Source organism: Aedes albopictus, chromosome 3, assembly GCF_035046485.1.
Source record: "Aedes albopictus strain Foshan chromosome 3, AalbF5, whole genome shotgun sequence".
NCBI classification, from domain to species: Eukaryota; Metazoa; Arthropoda; class Insecta; order Diptera; family Culicidae; genus Aedes; species Aedes albopictus.
The window spans coordinates 252,782,834-252,808,290 of NC_085138.1; the positions used below are offsets into that span (position 1 = coordinate 252,782,834).

At 42.5% G+C, this 25,457-nt stretch overlaps 1 protein-coding gene across 1 annotated transcript in view; it reads right to left on the reverse strand.

The window, feature by feature from the left end:
- LOC134291873 (uncharacterized) overlaps positions 1-25,457 on the reverse strand; it is a 118,208-nt gene that overhangs the window by 53,961 nt on the left and 38,790 nt on the right. Inside the window, exon 2 of the mRNA XM_062860220.1 lies at positions 5,414-6,046. Within this exon, the coding sequence (XP_062716204.1) occupies positions 5,414-6,046 (633 nt within the window). The remainder of the gene's footprint in view (positions 1-5,413; positions 6,047-25,457) is intronic.

Below are 25,457 nucleotides of genomic sequence, written 5' to 3' on the forward strand. Positions count from 1 at the left end.
CAGCCTACGACCAAAGTCCCCTCCGGGGTTGGTTACCAGATCTTCCCTAAGGTTTCTCACAGTTTCTGGCCGGTACCGCGTGGAGGTAGGGATAGGAGTAACTAGGCAGAGGATAGTGGATCACAATGGGATCTGAATTGCGCAGCATACCAAGCCTTTACCGTGCATTGAGTTGATTATTTAGAATAAAAAAATAGGCGACCAGGGGGGCACGGTCACATATATCTCGGGAACGGAAAGTTCTATAAAGCTGAAATTTTGACATATTGTCAAGCCAACTTTGATATGTAATCAGTCAATCTTTCAGCTACTTACAGCATTCTATTTGCGAGATATTGTTCTGGGAAGCGCCAGAACCCGACTCCGGATAATCGAGTCCGACCTGTATTCACATTGATTATGAGTGACGGAATGCGAAAAAATATGGTGTACATCATCGTGCTGCAGGCACTTAAATAAATTCGAAATCCGCTTCTCGCAACTAACGAATCCTGGTTCTGTCAGTTGTATTACTAACTACAGCCTTTGAGCTTTTAATCTTTTAACATTTTGTCCTAGTCATTTTTTTTTATTTCGAGCTTTCGACCACTTGTATTTTCGACCTTTTGTCCTAGTTTTTTTTATTTCGACCTTTTGGCGACTTAGATTTTCGACCTTTTGTGGTACTTATTTTTTAATTTCGACCTTTCAACTTTTTGATCACTTGTATTTTGGCTTTTTTATCCTAGTTGATCTTTCGACCTTTAGACCTTTGAACCTTTTGTCCTTTCGACCTTTTGACCGTCTACCATATGAGCTTCGTTCTTTTGACCTTCGACCTTTTGTGATAGAACCGGCCCCCTGCCCCTCTCTGACTACGCTCATGCTTGCTATTTAACCCCAGTAGATTGTTGGGGTCAATATGACCCAGACGGAACGCTGAACGTGCACTATGTCATCGTGGTGCGAAAATCTCAATATCTTACGGTTAACATCGCCGTGTAATATGGAAAGCAGTGGTATGATTTTCATAAAGTCCGTTTGGTTATCTACTTGGTTTCGCCAATGATATTGATGTCATAGCTCGCAAAGTGGAGACTATGACGAAAAGCTTACATCTGACTAAACGGTTGCAGTCAGGCGAATCGAACTAGCCATTAATGTGTGGAGGACAAAGTAGGGTGGGGCGGGGCAAGATGGGTCACCTTTTAAGTAATTTACATTTTCTCAACGAAAAACGGCAATATATAAGATTTGTTCCGTATACATATATGCTCCATATCCATACTGAATAAACAAAAGCTACTAGTAAACATTTTATAAATTTATTTAGAAAATAAAAAAACTTTACGATTTGAGTGGTCTTAAGACGACTTGAAATTCGATGTTTTCACTAAAAAATTATCATAATTTTATGTTATTATTTTAGGCGGTTATTTCGCCTGATTGAAGTGTGTCATAAGATAGTCTTGTAATAAAAAATAAATAACTTTTAAATGATCCTAGAATACGCTCAATATTGGAGGTGACCCATCTTGCCCCGCAGTGGTTTATATGGAGAATATATGTGATGTATCGCATAAGATAAATGGCTAAAAACCATTTTATTTCCAAGGAGAGCGAATAATTTTTTTATCAATACCCTAATCTTTTGTATATTCATGCTGGTCACCTAACAAAATTATTAACATAATCAAAACATGAGTAATTCACTCGAAAATGGCACTGACGCATCTTGCCCCACCCCACCCTACCTGATGGCAAAATGCATTATGAAAGAATTAACCCTCTAATACCCAAATTTTTGATTTTGATCTAAATATCATTTTTCGTCATCTAAAATCGATTTAAACATGCTTTGGAAGATGATTCTTTTTAATTCCCGATTTCGTGAATTTCAGTATTTGATTTTTCTAATTTTTATTTTTGAACTTCCCCACACTTTTATATTTTTCCTGGAAGCCAATTTGGGGAACGGATTTTTTGGAATGAAAACATTTTGAGATTTTATGATTATTGCTGAGGGTGACGGGTTCGATTCCCGGTCGGTCCAGGATCTTTTCGTAAAGGAAATTTCCTTGACTTCCTTGGGCATAGAGTATCTTCGTGCCTGCCACACGATATACGCATGCAAAATGGTCATTGGCAGAGGAAGCTCTCAGTTAATAACTGTGGAAGTGCTCATAGAACACTAAGCTGAGAAGCAGGCTTTGTCCCAATGAGGACGTTACGCCAAGAAGAGAGAGAGAGAGAGAGATTATTGTTGAAATATTATTATTTTAATTTTTTTTCGCAGAAAATTTGATTTTCCGTGTAATTTTTAGAAAAATAATTTTAGAGTGTATTCGATTCCCTTAAACTATTAAACAAGGATAGAATGATTTGGGAAAAATTTAAAATATGTTAATTGTAGCGATTCAATACAAAATAAACAATGACTTCTAAAAGGTGACTAAAACATCAATTTTTCAATGATTTTTAAAAAATGTAAATACGCTTTAAAATACACCAAAAACCATTTTGAGATATACAGAACAGTCCTAAATATCAGCCAAAAATATAAAAAAAATGATTTTCTACGAAACAAAAAATACAAAAATGCTCAAACTATAGCCCGTCTAAAGGCGGGATTGGGTATTATAGGGTTAATGTGCCCACCAGCCAGGGATGGCATTTCGCACTGAAAATGTGCACAGTGCAGCTCATTTTCATATTAAAACCGCGCACACTTACACTCACACTGAGGAGCATGCCATCCCTCTGCCGCAATTCTGCAAAGTGACGTAAGCGACATTGATAGTTTTGGCTCATTTTTTTGGTTATTATGCATACAACTCTTGCTTATCCTCTAAGTTTCTTTCCATAGATGATAGATTACGACTAGATCTGGCATTGCAATACAGCAGGAATACCACAGTGTTATTTTTACACCAGATATTATACATAATATTCCAAAAAATATCGAAATTTTGAATGGCGTTTACGTCACTTTGCAGAATTACGGCAGCCCTGCCCACCACCCCGGAGCTTTATCAGTGAAGAAATCGAGGCGGTTGAAGAATTCGTGTTCTTGGTCTCACTGGTCTCGTCGGCAACGATACCAGTGCAGAATTTCAGAGTTTCAGAGTTGAAGTTTTCGAACGGAAGCTATTGCGTATCATCTACGGCGGAGTACAGATGGAAAACGGAACGTAGAGTAGGCGAATGAATCACGAGCTGTACCGCCTCAAAGAGAATTAACCATTGTCCACATTGGTTAGAAATAGGTACGTGAAACTGTTGGTAGGAGCGATATCTTTTGAGTTCAATATTGTCTATCCGGTTAGAATCAAGACAGACATTCAATCAAAAATTGCCATTTTCTTGGTCCACAAGTGTCGCAATTGTTTCGCATTTAGTGCGCTGTGTTGCTAACAACAACGGGAAGGATGCGACTACTTTTGACATGATTCAAAAACGCCACGATTAGGGTCGCATCGCGATTTGATTGTGCAACGTCCGGTTTGGTGGCGGCCAGACAATACATAAATATTACCACTCAATTAGATAGGAGGGATGAAGTATTTGAGACTTTAGATGCAGGTCAAAATTCCTGTATTTAACCTTCCGTAACTCGCGCGGTTGACTACCTGCGTCGGCACCACGCTAATGCTGAGTACAAAAAGCGAGATTTTGTCAACGTGTTGTACAAAATACAACAGCGCGATCGCTCGAGGGTTAATTCCTGAGTTGCGTGAACAATCCCATCGGTGGAAACTGTGTTAGGTTAGCCATGCGCTAACATACTCTACATTTTATACGCATTCATGTACGGATGATCTCATACAATATAACTCGGAGCATCCATATCAATTAAAAATAATAACCGTGGCATCGGAACGGAAATACGCCAAAAAAGAGATGTGTTGCAACCAACGAATAGTGACACCGTCTATACATGTGATGTCAGTGCGATAGTAGGTCCACATTGTATGATAAACCTTGTAGGTGAGTCGGAATTGAAGAAAAAAAATATAAATAGCATTACAGCATTCGAGCCGTGACGTGGAAATAATGAGCCTGTCAAATTCAAAACGTAAGCACGAAACGCACAAAATTATAAGTAAGGGGAGAATGGGGCAAAAGGTCCTATGAGGAGAAAGGTTTCGTTTAATTTAGCATTGAAGGAATATTACCAACTTTATTGTGACACAAGTTTCCAAATGGCTGCAGAGGCAAACGCTCATGTATTCAGCTCAGTAGACCATGCTGAGGGTGATGCGTTCAATTCCCGGCAGGATTAGAAACTTCTCGTAATGGAAATTTCTTTGACTGCATATACATTAGCGTGGGACACAAAAAGACATTTTACTCCTGTACACTTTTTGAGTTCCATTTTGGTCCCATATCAACTGTGCAAAATTTCAGATCGATCGGAGAAACTATATTTTAGCGCCAGCCATTTTAAGTTTTCATACGTTTTAGTATGGGGAAAATCACTTTTTCGAAGAAAAATCGCCACAGGTTGCCCCTTAACGCCTAAAAATAAATCGATGAATGATTTCTGTTGGAAATTTTACGAGGAACCAACCCTCCGAAGACCGCAAAGCGATCTGAGGCATGTGAAAAAAGTTATTGACTGAAAACCGAATGGCATGCAAACGCTGTTTAACATGTAAGGAATAACAATAAATAATAAAATCTCGCTATTTTATCGATCGGGTGAGGCCTAATAACTTATTCCACGAACGTCGCATCGATTTGCTGTCTTCAGAGGTCTGATTCCTAGTAAAGTTTTCTACAGAAATCATTCGTCGACTTATTTTTAGGAATCTAGGGGTGACTCCTAGCGATTTTTCTTTGCAGGAGTAAAATTTCCCCATAGTAAATCGTATGAAAAACTAAGAATGGCGGGCGCTAAAATATAGTTTTTCCGATCGATCTGAAATTTTGCACAGTTGATATGGGACCAAAGTGGAACTCAAAAAGTATACAGGAACTTGAGTTTTTCCATTTTTTGTATTTTGCCATATAAACCGTGTACCAGACTAATATACATGCAAAGGACCTCTTCCTTCTAACTAAAATATTTAGGGGCATTCCTAGGGATTTAAAGGAGTTTCAATTACGTCGTAAGGGGTTTCTGGGTGTTATAGGGGGTCTGAAGGGCGTTTCAGGAGTTTTGAAATAGTTTCAAGAGCGTACGAGGGGTTTCAGGGGCGTCCCATCAATCCAAGGGAAATCCCTTCAAAACCCAACAGTTTTTCTCTGAAAAGCTTTGATATGCCTCTGATGCTCCCTCGGAAGTTCCATATGGGACCCCCGAAACCCCTTCGAAACTCTTCCGAAACTTCTCTGAAACTCACAGTTATCGAGAATTAGTCAACATTAATTATTTACACCAATGGCGCATTTTATACCGATGTCTCTGATAAGTAGTATGACTAAAAATTACCGTTTTCAATGTGGCTAAAATGATGCATAGCGGCCGGTGGCGTCGGCGGGAAAGTCGTCGTCGGTGGTTGCAGTGGCACTGTGGACGAGAGCGGTAGCGGTTGCACGGTGACCGTAGACGACCCAGCCGCGACGCCACCCAACGGCGGGGAGCCAACGACGAGGCCGCTGCTGGAGGACGATGATGCGGTCGTCGTACGGCACATGCTGACCACCGCGTAGATTGGCACATTTTCTTTTTGTGGATTTTGTCCGTGGATGAACGAACTCTTATCGGCTATCAGCTCTTCAATGTCGTTATTGGTGACCAGGTACCAATTCTTGGACTCGTTGCCAATCGGTAGATCAAACAATCGATCCAACGAAGTGGCCGGATCGCGAAAGTTACGCTTGTTACGGTTACGCGCCTGCCGCACCGTTGGATCATAGTAGGTCAGCTCGTTCTCGTTGTCATAGTAGTAAGCGTACTGATTGAGCTCGCTTACGTCCGATATCTCGTTACCGGGGTAGACCGTAACGATTTTGGCCTCCTCTGCGTGCACGTGCTCCAAAAACGTGGACACCGATCCAGGTAGGTATTTCTCGTTCGGCGCTAGCCAAACCAAAGGGGCCCACTTTCTTACAAGTGCTTCCACTGGAAAAAGAAGGGGACAGAGAAGAGAGAAAAAACATCAATTAATTATTCAACACTTTTCACTCTGTGTACACTTGACTGAATATATCTTCTTCAATAGCCAAACATGCTTGACCTACGACAACAACGTACACTACAATTGAGTAATGATGATTTTTCACCGCCATCAGCTGATATGTCTATAGCTACCGCGAGCACTTCGTCACATTTCGCTGGATGTGTCCGCTCTTTTGGGCTTTGTTCCACTTGAGCATAAGCATTTACAAGTGTTACGGCCATTAGCTGCCTTCACCGGTGGTACGGTAATATTCTTTTATGTGGGTTTTGTTGGAGGCTAATATGCAGTTAATTATGAAACTCGGCATCGTTCGGTAGTCAGGGCAGGTATTAGGGTAACCTACTTATTGGGCAAAATTTATTGGAAATATCATGCTCCAGATACAGCCAGTAAGGTATTTACCGGCTCAGTAAGTGTATGAAGTTTATGCAAATGAGTTTGGATGGTTTCGAATAACGAGCGCTTAGGGATAGTGTTTCAATTAATTTATAGAAACTATTTCAATTCACAATTTGTACGAATAATACCTAAAGGAACAAATGATAACAGGTGTGGCCGTATAGCTAAGGGAGCGTCCATGAATGACGTAGGGGAGGGGGAGTCTGGGATTGTGTGACGAGCCATACATAAGGAGTATGGGAAAATAACAGGTATCAGAAGGCCGGCTCCAGAGGCACGTTATCCTCCATTTGGGACATTTGTGCCATCGCCAAAATAATAGCCTATTTCATCATCTATCTGAGGGAAAAGGAAGGAAATAAGGATAAGGATGGGGATAAGGATAGGTAGAGAAATAGGAAAAATACCCTGGAAGAGGGTATCAACGCATAAGCGTACTACAATGGGTTCAAACAGCGCCCTGAAAAGGGCACTGTAAAAACGCATAAAGCGAAAGAGAGCCTATAGCTCTTTACCACAGCGGGCTAAGAACAACAGAATATCCTGAAGATTCAGGTTTCTGAAATCAGTTTCACTTAATAAGTGTTTACCGAATACTCGGAAACGCAGTTGCGCGAAAACTGGACAGTTACATATCAAATGATACGAATTTCCATAATCGGATTCACAGCTATCACAGGCAAATGAATCAGCTTGCTGAATATTCGCCATGTGATAACTGAGTCGGCAGTGGCCAATCAATGCATTGACCAGAATGCTGCAATTCTGCTTTGACAGATTTGTAAGATACTTCGCCACCCAGTACAATATAATTTGGTTTGAAGACATGACTCCAAACTATTCCAGTATTGTCTGTGTTGAGTAGCAGCCCAGGTGTGAATCTGAAGCTTTACCCAACACTTCGATATCGGAATAGCTGGCTCAGGGCCAATGAAGTCATGTGCTGCTCCAGTGCGAGCTAACTCATCAGCCAATTCATTTCCAGCGATGGAAGAATGGGCAGGTACCCATACAAGGTGAACAGCGTTTGCTGAATTCAGCTCCTCGATTTGAGTTCGACAAGCGATAACTATCTTCGACCTGGAGTTGGCCGAAGCAATTGCTTTAATAGCAGCCTGGCTATCTGAACAGAAGTATATTACTTTGCCCATTACGTGCTGCTAAAGTGCTGATTGCACTCCGCACATAAGAGCAAATATTTCGGCCTGAAAAACGTGAAGTGAATAAGACTGATAAAGCTTTAGCTCACGAAAATAGACACCAGCACCTGCTCGACCTTCGAGAAGGGAGCCATCAGTGTAACATACGATTCCGTCTGAAGTACTTCTTTCCAGATATCCAGATGTCCACTCTTCCCGGGAAGGGAATTTCGTGGAAAATGTCCTATATGGGAAATTACAAGCAATTGTAAGATCACTTGGAGCAAGGACAACTTTGTCTTAATTCACCAAAAGTGGAAACAACGAGGTGTGTGTTGATGTGCGATTCACAGGAGTTTCCTCTAGTAGACCGAGTACCCGTAGACGGTAAGTGCAAGAAAGTGCTTCTTGTTTGAGATGAATGTGTAGTGGAGCAACGTCAAAGAGAACTTCTAGCGCTGCCGTGGGAGTTGAAGAGGACGCTCCAGACATCGCCATTAGGCACATCCTTTGGAGATGGCCTAACTTTGATTGGACCGTTTTCATTTCGACCTTTTGCCACCACACAAGACATCCATAGGCCAATATTGGCCGAACCACAGTTGAGTAAATCCATTTGATATACTTGGGTTTTAGACCCCAAGTTGTACCAAAAGTACACCGGCATTGCCCGAAGGCCATACAAGCTTTCTTGATTCTGAACTCAATGTGAGGTGTCCAGGAAAGCTTGGAATCAAGAATGACTCCAACGTACTTTACCTGTTCAGTCACATCGATTTCAGAATCAAAGAGACGCAAAGGTCGAACGCAATTACGGTTTCGCCTTTCCGTGAAAAGCACAATAGATGTTTTACTCGGATTAACCGAAAGGCCAAATTGGCGACACCAACCCTCAACCACCTGAAGGGCGCTTTGCATCAGGTCGAAAAGGGTGGTGATACACATAACAACCAACAATGCTAGGTAGTCGTCGGCAAAAGCATAACCCGAGCAGGAGAAAATAGCTAAAGAATAACTAACTCAGGTATGGAAAACCGAATACCTACAACCTGAATGAGGTATTGAGTAGCCCTGCATAAGAGGTAAAATACCTAAAATAATAACTGGTGTGTATTCTGTGCATAACGCGTGAATAATGACATCAGGTATGGCAATATCTAAATAATAATCGGCGATTTTTACATACAAATGACGATTTTTCCATACAATTGACGATTTTTCCATAATTGAATAATACCTCAAGCAGTCCTCAACACCAAATCAATAACTCATTGAGGTATTGTATCAATACCTACAAAATACCAAAATAAGTTATTTTCAATGCCTGGACAACCGACCAATACCTTGTCTTGGTGTGATACCTGACTTTGGTATGCTCCAGTTATGTGGCAGTTATTCATTCCTGCTCGGGAAGTAGGAAAACCGCTATTATTGAGTTGTCTCAATTGCGTATCTGCTAAGAGATCCCACAAAAGCAGTGGGAAGACTACCCCGTGGGGCAAACACTCAATTTCCTAATCCCTGCTAGACGCAATGTCGAGAAGAGATATCGGTTTTTGAGCATTTGATGAATCCAATTGGAAATCATTGGAGATATACCATGACTCCATGCGGCTTCCAATATGACATCGTAAGGCACATTGTCAAAGGCACCCTCGATATCTAAGAAAACACCCAAACAAGATTGCTTTTGAGCGAATGCTTTCTCGATATCGTAAACAACCTTGTGTAAAAGATTCACGTGGACTTAAAAAAAACACGGACACGTTTAGTACTTCCAGTGAGCTGTTCGCTCTTTCAAGGAAGCACGACACTAGACAACGGACTAGCATGCAACGCCCAGTGGCACAGCCGAAAACTTTTCCTGACAGCTGCCTTACCAGATTGGTAGGCATGTTGGTTCACATGAAGAGGCACGTTGGCCAGATGAACATCACGGATGTGATGATCCACAATGCGTTCTAAGCATTTCAGAAGCAAATAGGTCAAACTGATAGGTCTGAAACTCTTTGCTTCTTCATACGACGCACGACCCACTTTCGGAATAAACTTCAGATTTGGGAATATACCCTGTAGCTAAACTGCAAACAAGTATTTTTTTCAAAACATGTTTGAAATGATCAAATCCCTTCTGAAGCAAAATAGGATAAATCCCATCTGCCCCAGGAGATTTGAAAGGAGCAAAGCTATTAAGTGCCCACTCAATCGATTCTATAGTGACAATACTCCGAACCGAAGCCAGAGATTCGTAACTACAAGAAAAGACATCAGGTTCATCCGAAGATGTAATACATATCTACACATCCAGGGAAGTGTGTGTTGAATAAGCATTCCAGAACTTCCTCATCAGAGGAAGTCAGATCGCCATTTGGCAAACGAAGTTCTTTCACTCGGAAATCCTTAGATTTCGCAAGGATTTTATTTAACCGACTGACTTCACTCAAACTGGAAACATTTGTACAAATATTTATCCAGCCGGATCGTTCAGCAGACCGGAGAGCTTTCCTGTTGACCTTGCGAGCCGACCTGAAAGCCTCCGAACCAGCCGAACGTCGTCTGTTTCAACTCTTTCTACATTGTTTCCTGAGCTTCGTCAGATCAGAGTTCCACCAAGGGGTTCCTCTTGTGATCTTCACAAACCGTAGAGGACATGCTTCTTCAAAAGCTTCCATGATGAAGGTCGTTGTAGTATCAACGGCATCATCTAAATCACTTGGAGTGTCAATGGATGGTGAGTATCCATGAAATTTGGTCGCAACCAAATCAGTAAAGAGATCCCAGTTTGTTGATCGGGGATTCCTGAAACGCATTTTTTGCGAAGTAACATTTAAATGTTCAAAAAAGATGTAGCGATGGACAGATAAAGATTCTTCATCTGACACATGCCAATTGGTCAGCTCGTGACTAATTCTACTAGAGCAAAGCGTTATGTCTAACACTTCCTCTCTAGCAGACCATGAAAGTTGGGCGGTTGCCTATGTTAAGTAATGCAAGATCTGTACTACTTAAGTACTCCATCAAACTGGAGCCTCTTAAGTTAATGTCTGAGCTGCCCCAGATGATATGGTGAGCATTAGCATCCTTGCCAACAATTAGCGGAAGGCCTTTTGAAGTACAGTATGCTATGACTTGTTTGTAAGCATCCGTAGGGGATGGTTCATCATGCGGTAAATGAACCGAACAATAGACGTACTTTCTGTTAAGGTTTCCAACAGATACATCAATTGTGATAGCACATACATCTCTGGTGGTTAGTTCAGAGATGAGTGTAGCAACGATTGCGTTGTGGACAAGCACACAGGCTCGAGGCAGGTCACGCGAGTTTGCCATTTCATGTTTACTGAAAGTAGCAAACACCGGGTTCACAAGGATTCCTAGATAGAAATTCCCCTTACGAAAATAAGGTTTTTGGACCAAGGTCACTTGGGCTGAGCCATTTTGCATAAGTCTGCAAAGATTGATTGTTGCTGTTCTTTTATGCTGAAGATTGATCTGAGCAATCCTAACCGTAGCCACTACCCAAACTAGGTAAGATTGAACTCTTCGCAATAACAGCACAACAAAGAACAGCAGCAATAAAACCAGATCGGTATCGATTGGAAAACGCCAAAGGCGAGGATACACAGAATACACTGTGTGAATCGCATAATGCGAAACCATATAGGTAACAATTTAAACTAATTAACAACATCCTCATAATCCCGCCCTTATTTAGCCTCAAGAGAGACTAAAGAAGGGATTGCCTCGGAGAAACACAAGGTCCACTGCACCATTGCTCCGGTTAGCGCAGTAAGGGCAACATACTGTGGAGGGCGCCCTGGTACTCCACAGGCTCCATTTGCGGTTAGGTTTTTATTAGACCCCCCTAGCCATTCATTCCTAGGCACGGTAAGCATAAAGCCGCATCACACCATGAATTAGGGGTCACCTGTTGGTGGATTCTTACCACCGCAACAGGCGGTCCGTAGTGTTATTCTTAGCCAATTGAGACAATCGCTACCGACACTATACAGCTATCTAGGCTGATCGAGAAAAGAAGTCAATATTGATGATCAAGTTCATACGGACTCGAACGGCCGATAAACATCCCGGTCAATTAAACATCCCGGTCAACCAGTGAGAGATTTTCGATATCGATCGATATCGATTTGTATTGAATCAATGGCAATCGCTATCGTCAGATGAAGCACTATAAAGGAAATCCGAATCTGGTTGATAGGGATATATCTAAAGAACAGAATGTTGTATGAAGCTTGATTTTTTTTTGACATTTTGACAAGTCAACTTTGATTACAATTTCAGCTTCAAGCTGTATGTTTGCCAGATATATGTTTGGGAAGCATCAGATCCTGACTACGGATAATCAAATCTTATCTGTACATCTAGAAGACTTGCGCCGTCAACTGCACTGGTACGAAAGATGCTTTTTGAACGTGGCCACGTGACACTTCAAATTTAAAATAATTATTTTAACTAATACTGAACAAAAAGAACATCGACAAGTTTGGTTCATTTGAAATTAAAATATATATGTTTATTCGGTAAACTGATAAAATGCTTGAAACTAAAATTTTAATTTTTAATACTACCCAGGTAACCGCCAAGTACTGTTATAAGCTGTGTTAAGGCCATTCGACAGCTTTTCAGTGCCAACAAGCTCTACAAAAGCTTTCCAAATGCCCTGAGAATCATAGGCACTGAGCGCCAAATAAAACGGTTGTCAGTGCTTGCTAGCGGCTTGACATGTATGACGCTTATACCTGAGACGTTTATACTAATTAACATATTTTTTCCATTTTTTCACTAAAACATAACTAAAATCAGTGACCGTGAGTTGAGTTTGACAGAAACATTCCGATTTAAAAGGTTTGTTATTAAAACATGTTGCTGCATCGAATGAACCATGGATTCCTGTAGGATAGTAATTGTATTTGGAGTTGGATTCTTTAATCTTCTTTTAAAATGAATCTAGGAGCAAATTCCAGCTCAGTTCTCTCCTCGGTTTTTTCTGCTCTGTAAATACACTGAATTGCAATGTCAAACTCTGCTTGGACCGCATTAAAATAATCATAATCATGTTTATCCGATCTTTCGAATACAATTTACTTCTCGACCACCTTCAAATAAAAATAGTTACGCTGGATGGAAGCATATGCTGTTTGAATTTCGTTTGATTTAAATCGGCACCAACATTTCAAAAGGGCGTAACTGCATTTACAACCAATGCCTTCTCACAAAGCTGTGGAGCGTATCCCATCCTTCTCGATCAATCCAATAGCACAAATAGAAAGATAAAATCCTCCTCTTTCGATTAATGGATATGAATTGCGTGATATGAATGAAATACGATCCACAGCTCTGTGAGTATGCATTGGATGCAAAAGCAGTTACGCCCTTTTGAAATGTTGGTGCCGAAATACGGTTTCAAGCCAGCAAAACCCATGGTGCACAGCTGGAGCAGATGGAAAGCGTATGGAAATCGTCTCACAAGGAACCTCGAGGGTATCGTCTGGAATCTGGATCAAACAACGAAAAAATCAGCTCGATAGAAGCAAGCACGAACAAAGAGATAAACTTTTTTTTCTTTTTTCTTTGCCTCTGTCCAGAGACTCGGTACGGGGGGCTAAATTAGTCCGTATATCAGCCAAATAATTAGCCAAAAGTAGCTTTTGAGCAGCTCTATTGGGGGATATTGTTCCTATTAGCTCTGTTATCCGTGATCTATGTTCGACTATAGAACCGGTTTGATACCACTTTTACGGCTTAATGGTTACATGGGTTCTGTTGTTTTCGGAAGCGAATGTAGCCTACATGATGTTGGCTTTGGAAGTGCCACGGGGGAGGTGGGTTTTCCCGGTGAAGGGAAAGATTTTGTCAATTTAATGGGAAAATAAATATTTCCGCCGGGCCGACCTGTCACACAAAACTTTTTTTCCATTCATTTCCAACATAATTACTCTGAAATGAATAAAAGATGCATGTTTGTTTCAAACATGGATTGCATTTGCTTCAAATCAGGCGTTTGATTTGTTCCAAACAGTTTTATTTTTGTGGCCTGAACAAATTGACAATTTATATGATTTTACATTTTCACCTCGAATATTTTTGATTCTACCATATTTTTTTCTGCTTGAGCAATTAATGTTTGCTGATGGAAGATTAAAACATATACATTATCGCAATTTTGAGCGCAAATTTGGCCCAAATTGGTTTTAGCACAGACAAACAGACGTAACACTCTGATAATTCCCATCGTTCACCGATTTAACGATCTTCTTCAAAATTTGTTAGTTGGCCAACTGTCCAACCGTGGCGCTCGCATAGTTTTTGTTCGAGTTTGACGTTTGCTCACTACCGCCACCTAGTTGGTGGTCGGCCAAACATAGTCCTTTTAGCATTGGGCGAATATGTTTCCGTGACTATGATTTGAATCGAAAAATGTTCGAAGTATTACGTCTGTTTGTCTGTGGTTCTAGTATCACCGATTTAGTCTAGGAAAATTATGTTTGAAAATTAAATTTGAAATATTTTTTGAAGGTTTGCTCTTGTAAAAATCCCACTTAAAACCCTTTGCGCCACCTCTAAATATTAACCGTAATCGCTCATTTTTGTACAGCTCACTTATTTCGACCAGTAGATCACTTTCCACTTGGGAAATCATATTCGGAGAGATTTTTAAAAATTAACCCCACCCTACTGCCACAGAAACCCAAAAATTGGTTCACGATCAATCACACCTAACAGGATCTCGTTGACTACGATGAGGAACAGTAATCGACCACGCTTCTAACGATCTTTTTAAATCTTCATATTTGTGGCTTTCACAACCAGAGGCACGCGCATCGTTTTTCTTTGCGTTTGACGTTTTACACTAGTGCCTTCTGTTGAAGATATTGCACAACGCAGCGTTTCGTGAAACATTTCCACCAGGTGATGGTAGTGTGAAGTGGACGATAGATTTTCACGAAAATTGTTCTAGATGTTACGTCTGTGGTGATAGTATACATCCTTGCCTCACCCCAACAACGACCCGGATGGGATCGAACTTGACACCGTTGTGCAGTACTCTGCACAAAAATGCCCTGTACTGTGCTTGAATGAGGCCGATGATTTTCAGAGAGTCAGGGACACTCTTGCGCTTGATAGATTCCCTGATGTTTTCGTGATTGAGACAGTCGAAAGATTTTTCGTAATCAACGAACACCAGATAGAAAGACTCTTGTAATTCATTGGTTTGCTCCTGGATGATATGGAGCGTAACAATATGACCCACACATGATCGTCCGACGGGGGTGGAAGCTCAGGTAAAATATTATCTCCTGGGCGGCCATTAAAAACACCACCTCCGGCGAAGTCTGGCGCTTGAGCCTAGCTATTTAGCACTGTAGTTGGAGGAAATGCCAATGCAGAACCCGTAGCTTCTGGGAAGGTAAGCCCAGCTCCCTGGGTTAGTGGGTTGGTGTCAGGCCCCGCGAGCCAGCCGTAAAAAAGACTAGCACCGGAAAATCAACAAGAGAAGAATGCGAACCGATACCAATAGCGACGACCACAGCGACGAAAAGGGACTTGCGATTGGAAGCTCGGTACGTGGAACTGCAGTTCTCTCAACTTCATCGGGAGCACCCGCATACTCGCCGATATACTGAAGGACCGCGGGTTCGAAATCGTAGCGCTGCAGGAGGTATGTTGGACAGGATCTATGGTGCGAACATTTAGAGGTAATCATACCAACTACCAGAGTTGCGGCAACACACGTGAGCTGGGAACAGCTTTTATAGTGATGGGCGACATGCAGAGGCGCGTGATCGGTTGGTGGCCGATCGACGATAGAATGTGCAGGTTGAGGATCAAGGGCCGATTCTTCAACATCAGCCTCGATCAGCATAATTAACTGCACAGCCCTCACTCCGGAAGCACTGATGATGACAAAGACGCATTTTACGCGCAGCTCGAACGCGAGTACGACCGCTGCCCAAACCACGACGTCAAGATCATCGTAGGGGATCTAAACGCTCAGGTAGGCCAGGAGGAGGAATTCAAACCGACGATTGGAAAGTTCAGCGCCCACCAGCTGACGAATGAAAATGGCCTACGCCTCATCGATTTCGTCGCCTCCAAGAACATGGCCATACGTAGCACTTTCTTCCAGCACAGCCTCCTGTATCGTTACACCTGGAGAACACCACAACAAACGGAATCGCAAATCGGCCACGTTCTGATTGATGGACGGCACTTCTCCGACATTATCGACGTCAGGACCTATCGTGGCGCTCATATCGACTCTGATCACTACCTGGAGATGGTTAAACTGCGCCCAAAACTCTTCGTTATTAACCATGTACAATACCGGCGGCCGCCCCGGTACGATCTAGAGCGACTGAAGCAACCGGATGTCGCCACCGCATACGCGCAGAATCTCGAGGCAGCGTTGGCGGACGAAGGTGTGCTCGATGTGGCCCCTCTAGAGGACTGCTGGAGTACAGTCAAAGCAGCCATTAACAACGCAGCCGAGAGCACTTTCGGGTACGTAGAACGGAGTCGACGAAACGATTGGTTCGACGAGGAGTGCAGAGCGGTTCTGGAGGAGAAGGATGCAGCGCGGGCGGTAATGCTGCAGCACGGAACCCGACAGAATGTGGAGCGATACAGACAGAAGCGGAAGCAGCAGACTCGTCTCTTCCGGAAGAAAAAGCGCCGCCTGGAAGAAGCGGAGTGCTAGGAAATGGAACTGTTGTGCCGTTCCCAAGAAACACGTAAGTTCTACCAGAAGCTCAACGCATCCCGCAAAGGCTACGTGCCGCAAGCCGAAATCTGCAGGGATAAGGAAGGTAGCCTCCTGACGGACAAACGTGAGGTGATCGAAAGGTGGAAGCAGCACTTCGACGAGCACCTGAATGGCGAAGAGAATGTAGGCACGGAAGACCAAGGCAGCGGAGGAAATGACTATGTTGATGCAGCAGAGGACGAGAACGAATCAACTCCCACGCTGAGGGAAATTAAGGATGCCATCCACCAGCTCAAAAACAACAAAGTGGCTGGTAAGGACTGTACCGCAGCAGAACTCATCAAGATGGGCCCGGAAAAGTTGGCCACCTGTCTGCACCAGTTAGTAGTCAAGATCTGGGAAACCGAACAGCTACCAGAGGAGTGGAAGGAAGGGATAATCTGTCCCATCCACAAGAAAGGCGACAAGTTAATGTGTGAGAACTTTCGAGCGATCACCATTTTGAATGCCGCCTACAAAGTGCTATCCCAGATCATTTTCCGTCGTCTTGCACCTAAAGTAAATTAGTTCGTGGGAAGTTACCAAGCTGGTTTCCTCGACGGCCGATCGACAACGGACCAGATCTTCACCGTACGGCAAATCCTCCAAAAATGCCGTGAATACCAGGTCCCAACGCACCACATGTTCATCGACTTCAAAGCGGCATACGACAGTATCGACCGCACAGAGCTATGGAAAATTATGGAGGAGAACAGCTTTCCCGGGAAGCTGACTAGGCTGATTAGAGCAACGATGGACGGTGTGCAGAACAGCGTAAAGATTTCGACGGGGACTACGACAAGGTGATGGACCTTCCAGCCTACTATTCAACATCGCCCTGGAAGGTGTTATGCGACTAGCCGGGCTCAACAGCCGGGGTGCGATCTTCACGAAATCCGGCCAATTTGTCTGTTTTGCGGATGACATGGATATTATTGCTAGAACATTTGGAACGGTGGCAGGACTGTACCCGCCTGAAACGTGAAGCAGCAAAGGTCGGACTGGTTGTGAATGCGGCTAAGACAAAGTACATGCTGGACTGAGCGATGTTACGATAGACGGGGATACTTTCGAGGTGGTAGAAGAATTCGTCTACCTCGGTTCCTTGCTAACGACTGACGATAACGTGAGCCGTGAAATACGAAGGCGCACCATCAGTGGAAGTCGTGCCTACTATGGGCTCCAGATGAATCTGCGGTCAAAAAAGATTCACCCCCGCACCAAATGTACCATGTACATGACGTTAATAAGACCGGTGGTTCTCTACGGGCACGAGACATGGACGATGCTCGAGGAGGACCTGCAAGCACTCGGAGTTTTCGAGCGACGGGTGCTAAGGACGATCTTCGGCGGCGTGCAGGAGAACGGTGTGTGGCGGAGAAGGATGAACCACGAGCTCGCTGCACTCTACGGTGAACCCAGCATCCAGAAGGTGGCCAAAGCCGGAAGGATACGATGGGCAGGGCATGTTGTAAGAATGCCGGACAACAACCCTGCAAAGTTGGTGTATGCTAACCATCCGGTTGGTACAAGAAGGCGTGCAGCGCAGAGAGCACGATGGGCGGACCAGGTGGAGCGTGATCTGGCGAGTGTTGGGCGTAACCGAGGTTGGAGAGCTGCAGCTGCAAATCGAGCATTATGGCGGCAAATTGTTTATTCAGTATTATCATGAATTTGATGTTAACTAAATAAATGAAAATGAAGGATCGTCCGACACGGATTCCTGCTTAAAACCGTCGAAGAGTTGCGTCGATCTTTTCCTGTATCCGTTTAAGGATCACTTTACAAAGGACTTTGAGAACGAACACAGTAACATGATGTAACTATGAAACGTGGACAATCCCTCCAGAAATTACAACATAAAAATAAATTGACTCTTTGATAAGGACTCAATGAAAAGATATAGGGTGAGCACCCCCTTCATCCTATACATCCTATACATACTAAGCGCCTCTTAGTTTCGTTTTCCCAGTGGAGCGGACCTGGTTGGATGGTTAGAACACGTGACTATCACGACGAGGACCTGGGATCGAATCCCACTCCCGACAAACTCACAAAATGTGAGTTCTTCCATCGCCCGTAAAGCGTGGGTCCTAGCCCAGGGCTAAAAATCTCGTTAATACAGATAAAAAAAAAGTTTCAATAGGATGAAAATAGGACCACTATGTTGAAGATGGAATCCGTTCTCCTATTTTAAAATAAAGTCATATAATAAAGTAGGAATAATAGGGAACAATGAGAATGAAAAATTATAAGTTCATATCTGCTTAGCTGCTGAAACCGCTGAAACGAACATTCTCAATTCAATTATGCTGCCAGGTCACCCACCCGCTCTATCATGTAACGGGATGGTGAACTCGGAATGTTAATTTGATGTTTCGATCAGATGGCATTCAAGTTGGGATTGTGCCTGGCTAATTATATGCATCAACAACTGGTGTCGATCTTCGCTTTTCGTTTCAATTAAACTACACACTACTGGTACTTAAAGCGCAGCTAAATACTGCAATCTCGTGGAGCCAGTGCCAGTAATAGCTACAGTTATCAGGTGGCACAATAGCTCAACTTCGAACCTGATGGCCAAACAAATACCTAGCTATTTACTCGATAATTCGGAGTGGCAATCGATTTTTAGCCCCTCAAAGCAGACAAAAAAAATCGAATAAACAGTTTGAGCACCACCTGGCTTTGAAATTTGAACAAATCGCGCAATCGAACCGGTGCGGTGATGGTGGTGGCGTGTAAATTTCATTGCCGTGAGTGTAATTTTAGATTAGATGTTTCAAAACCGAACCCCCAAACCGCAAGGTAAGGTTTGGCTTGATGGAAGGTTTTTCAATGAAACGGCACCGTACCGGACCAAACCAGGTCCGACCGAGGAGGCCGGAGATGCACAGAATGAATAAACATGTGCAGTGAAAATATTAACCTTCAAAAATGACCATATCGATGATTCGGTGCGGCTTGCGGGGCGAACGAAACACCGTTTCCAATTATTCAATAGACGCTTGTTAGGCGTGATGGGAACCTGATGGGCGGTGGAAGTGAAAGACACCACGGGCTTGCTGGAAGACGGACAGTTCCGAATTGTGTTGGGTATAGGAAAATGATGTTTAGTTAATGGGGAAAAATGATTCATGCATTGCTGTCGGAAGGAATGTAATTTAGTAATAGGATATTGTTCAATTGGAATGAAGCTTCTACCTTCCATCGGAACAAACAATAAGTATAGTTTAATTGTTATTATATTGTTATTTGTGTATCCTCAGCGAAATTTCATTATGAATAAATTGCAGGCTTTGCCAGGTAAGTCGACAACCTGGAAGGAGCGTCCAACATAGCACTGATCCTCACAAGTTCATGCTTCCACGCAGGCCCGGATTAAGGATTGTGGGGGCCCGGGGCCCGAGCGGATGTGGAGGCCCCTCGGAGAGATGACCAAAAATGTTTTTCCTTATTTTTGAACAGTACTTGAGCAATATGAAAAATAAAGCTAATGTTAGCAACCAAAAAAGGTTTTTGTGGGGGCCCCTGAAATGTGGGGGCCCGGGGCCCGGGCCCCCCGGCCCCCCTTAGATCCGGCCCTGCTTCCACGGGTCTACGTACCGTACCGATCAGGCTAAGGCCGGGGTGGCCTCTGCTGTACGTAGTAGCCGCCTCCATTCCACTCGGTCCATGGATGTTTGTCTCCAGTTCCGCACTCTACGTAGGGTCCGCAGATCGTCCTCCACTTGGTCGACCCACCTAGCTCGCTGCGCTCCACGTCTTCTTGTACCGGTCGGATGACTCTCGAGAACCATTTTAGTCGGGTTGCCATCCGACATCCTGATGACGTGACCCGCCCACCGTAGCCTCCCGATTTTCGCGGTATGGACGATGGTTGGTTCTCTTTGCAGCTGATGCAGCTCGTGGTTCATTCGTCTTCTCCAATTCCCGTCTTCCATCTGCACTCCACCGTAGATGGTACGCAACACCTTCCGTTCGAAAACTCCAAGGGCGCGTTGGTCCTCTGCACGTAGGGTCCATGTTTCGTGCCCATAAAGGACGACCGGTCTAATCAGCGTTTTGTAGATGGTTAACTTCGTGTTACGGCGAACTATATACGATCGTAGAGTTCTGCGGAATCCAAAGTAAACACGATTTCCTGCCACAATGCGCCTCTGAATTTCTCTGCTGGTGTCGTTGTCGGCGGCCACCAGTGAGCCCAAGTACACGAATTCTTCAACCGCCATGGAACGGGGTGAAATGGAACGCAGAATCAAAACAAAACAGCGAAAAGGGTTACCACCAGTGTATTTTACGATGCCCACAGGGTTACTAGAAGTTCAAATTAAAAAATGAACCCCGTTGGTTTGCATGAGGTGTCGTTCAAACCAACGGGGGTAGACGGTACTCAAACTACGCACATCACTCGATCCATCGTCGCCTTGATCAACCGTATCAGTTGTAGTATCCGCCGGTGACCACATTTCCGATGGTTTCTGCCTTCTGGTCCAGGTAACCGCCAGAATCCGGATTCTCCGCTTCCTCGTCGCAGCTGCCACTAACCACGTCTCCTCGCGCACTCTCCAATCCAAAGTCATCTCGCGTCAGGTGTGTTAGAGCGTCACTGATCCAGACCCTACATCCCACCTTTCTTCTAAATCAAGAAAAATATGAAAATTATAATACTTCATTTTACGAGTCGATTCGTATCAGCTGGTCGCACATTCTATGAATGCAAATTTGACAAGAAGCTACGCCATATAACATGCCGAAGAATATTGATACCATCCCTGATGTCATAAATGCCTCATAATTGCGTGCAGCCTTTATATCTTAATTCATCCTGCCGAGCCACTTATCATATGATGCATACCTACTTCCATAAGCAATGATTATGTGCTTGTTCGTATCTTATACCGTCCGTAAATTCTAAACAATTAGACTTGTGTATGACATACCCCAATAAGTATGATACTTCCCCTCCTTCCACTTGATTTTTTGATTGTTTTGTTACATGGCACGGCACTATAGCGCGTTAAAAATGTAAACTAATATTCTGCATATAAGTTCAGAAAAAAATATCGAAAAAAATGCTATTTCCGTGAGATTTCAAGTTTAGAAGAACTATTAAAATCAAAGATCAGACTACAGTAGACGTTCGGTCTGTGCAAACAGTTCAACTGCAATGCTTTTTAACTTCAAGTCTGTTAAGTTAAACAAATTTGCAGTTATTGCACCGCTATCCGTCATAATTAGGGACAATGGAAATTCGCGGCAAAATTTCTCAAATTTCGCGGGCCAACATTGCGAGTTTCGCGGTGATTTCGCGGCACCATATTTTTGATCGTATTGTTAAAGAAAACATCAATTTTGCATGCGAAACGAATAATTCACTTGGATTTTATGACACGTAATCATAAATTTACAGGGAAAGTAACAAATTTGATGAAAAATTGGAAAAGAAGTTGATGTAAAATGTGTTAAACTATTAAATTATTTTACATTGGAAAAATTTATCAGCCAATTTATTTTTTAAATTTGAAAATTAGCGAAACTTTAGGGTTATTTTCTGAATTTTCTCAGATTTTGTGTCATTTCGCGGGATCTCTTAAATTTCGCAACCATTGCCCAATTTCGCGGATTTCGTGGCTTCCGCGAAATCGCGAATTTCCATTGTCCCTAGTCATAATGATGCTCCAAGTTAGCCCAAATCAACAGCCTGGTAAACTGAACGTTAGTTTAACTTTAACGTATTGAAAGTTGACGTCTATCAGACGTTGCAGTTATTGAATCGTTCGCTAAGTAGAACTAAAACCTGTTGCAGTTATCGAACGTCAACTGTAGTTCGCTGAAAAGCAGATCGCATTTATTTCCCAGACACTCTCAATTGCCATGCTCGTTTAACTAATATCCAAAAAATATACCTAAGGAAACTTCACAAGTCTACAACTGTACACCTCATAATCTCAAACACTAACATATTAAAAACATAAACCCGCACTAGGAGCAAGACCCTGTGAAATCCGTAGCAACTCCGAGCAATCCTTTTTCTACAACACCCGATAGAACCAGGTTAAAACAATAATTCTATGCTATATTTGTTAACTTAATGTTCCATTGTCTCATTCCATAAAATATCGAACCAGATGAAGTTTGAGTATCAACAAACTAATTGATGTTCGAATCCAAATACATAACTCCATTAGTCTTATCCAAATCACTGAATTACATCCGTTAGACAGAAATCGATTAACAAATCAAATTGTTCAATTTATTCTTAAATAAAAAAAATTCTATCTTCAAATCCAGTAATCCAAGGATTAATGGATTAACCGATACACCGATTAGTAGCCCATAAAAGATTTTAACATTCATTTTTTTTCAGTTGGCTGTTCTCTAAATCCATTGGTGGAATTGATCATCTTATACTTGAACTATGTACTACTACTACTTGGTAAAGTTATTCATCTTAGTTGTACTCCATATTTGCTTCTCGAACCTATAAAACATAAATACCAGTCAGTTCACAAATCTACATATTTTGATTGATTGTCAAACCAATCAACCGATCAGCAGCTAAGGCCGATTCCCAAATCGACAAGCTGCAATTTATTCTCAAATCAATCAACAGATTCCTAAATCAGCTAACTCAAGTCGATTCCCAAATCGACATTCTATATTGAATGTGAAACAAATTAACTGATTTCCAAATAAGCAAACTCAGGTCGATTCCCAAATCGACATACTTTGATTGATTGTCATACCAATCAACTGATTCCCAAATCAGTAACTACGAACATATGCACTTCAATTGATTCTTAAACCAATAAACTGTTTTCCAAAACAGCAAGCTCAGATCGAATCCCAAATCGACATATTTTAATGGATGTTAAACCAATCAACTGATTCCCAAATCAGCAAACTCAGCTCGATTCCCGAGTCGACATATTTTGATTGATTGCCAAACTAATCAACTGATTCCCGAATCATCAAACTCGGATCGATTCCCAAATCGATATACTTTGATTGATTGTCAAACTAATCTACAATCAACTGATTCCCAAATATTTTCAATGGTTGTTAAACCAATCTACTGATTCCCAAATCAGCAAACTCAGGTCGATTCCCAAATCGACATATTTTGAGTGATTGTCGAACCAATCAACTGATTCCCAAATCAGCAAACTCTTGTCGATTCCCAAATCGACATATTTTTAATGGTTGTTTAACCCATCTACTGATTCCCAAATCAGCAAACTCAGGTCGATTCCCAAATCAACATACTTTGATTGGTTGTCAAACCAATCTACTGATTCCCAAATCAGCAAACTCAGGTCGATTCCCAAATAGACATATTTTAATGGTTGTGAAACCAATCAAATGATTCCCAAATCAGCAAACTCAAGTCGATTCCCAAATCGACATACTTTGATTGATTGTCAAACCAATCTACTGATTCCCAAATCAGCAAACTCAGGTCGATTCCCAAATCGACATATTTCGATTGATTCCCAAACCAATCAACTGATTCCCAAATCAGCAACCACAGGTCGATTCCCAAATCGACGTAGTTCGATTGATTCTCAAACCAATCAACTGATTCCCAAACCAGCAAGTTTGCAGGTTGATTCCCAAATCGATATATTTCGATTGATTCCCAAACCAATCAAATGATTCCCAAATAAGCAACCACAGGTCGATTCCCAAATCGACATACTTCGATTGATTCTCAAACCAATCAACTGATTCCAATATCAGCAATCACAGGTCGATTCCTAAATCGACAAAGTTCGATTGATTCTCTAACCAATCAACTGATTCCCAAATCAGTAATTTTGCAAGTAGATTCCCAAATCGATATATTTCGATTGATTCCCTAACCAATCAACTGATTCTCAAATTAGCAACCACAGGTTGATTCCCAAATCGACATAGTTCGATTGATTCTCGAACCAATCAACTGATTCCCAAATCAGTGAACACTTTATTTGGTTGCACGTACATATCTTTTGAAGCTGTGATGCGACGATGTGATCGATGGGAGTTGTGAAAAATAAACTGGCACACTACGCCAGTATAGACCGTTTTACACTCCCTTGATATAGTCGAATTTTGTTATTTAAATTAACAAGACCCAATCCATTGCGTCAAAGACCATTATATATGACTCCCAAAACAGGTCAAAAGTGTTTATTCTACAGCCCCAACTTTTAATGCACGAATCAGTTGCTCTTTTTTCCTTCAAGGTACACAAAGCTTTAGTCCGGGGTTTGGTCAAAGCTTTCCGAAAGAAAATTTTCAAAATAAGAGGTAAACCTTACATTTTTTTTACATACTGAATTAGTCTCAGACGCTATCCAACCAATCCATTATGCAACCTAAAAAAATCTAAAACGTTCGACATATAATCAGTGAATTATCATCCACATAAAACAACAACGAAATCTGCTAATTTTCCGTGTATACGTTACGTCCCGACTGCCCTCATCCGAACCTGTTTTCAATTGCAGTAGGGCATTCAGCAAGACGTCACTCAGCACCTCTCTCCCTCATCGTTTTTTTCATTTGATTTTCTTTCAAATGATAAGAAATTTGGTTCGTTTTACTCACGGTTATTCATCCTCGTCGCCATTTGTAGTATCCGCCGGTGACCACATTTCCGATGGTTTCTGCCTTCTGGTCCAGGTAACCGCCAGAATCTGGATTCTCCGCTTCCTCGTCGCAGCTGCCACTAACCACGTCTCCTCGCGCACTCTCCAATCCAAAGTCATCTCGCGTCAGGTGTGTTAGTGCGTCACTGATCCAGACCCTACATCAGTTTATCCGGGAATCCGTATTCGTGCATAATCTGCCATAGCTGGTCTCGATCGATTGTATCATACGCCGATTTGAAATCGATGAACAAGTTATGTGTGGGCACGTTGTATTCGCGGCATTTCTGCAACACCTGGAGGATGGCGAACATCTGGTCCGTTGTAGCGCGTTCACCCATAAATCCAACCTGATATTGCCCCACGAACTCTCTTGCAATTGGTGATAGTCGGCGGCATAAAATTTGAGAGAGTA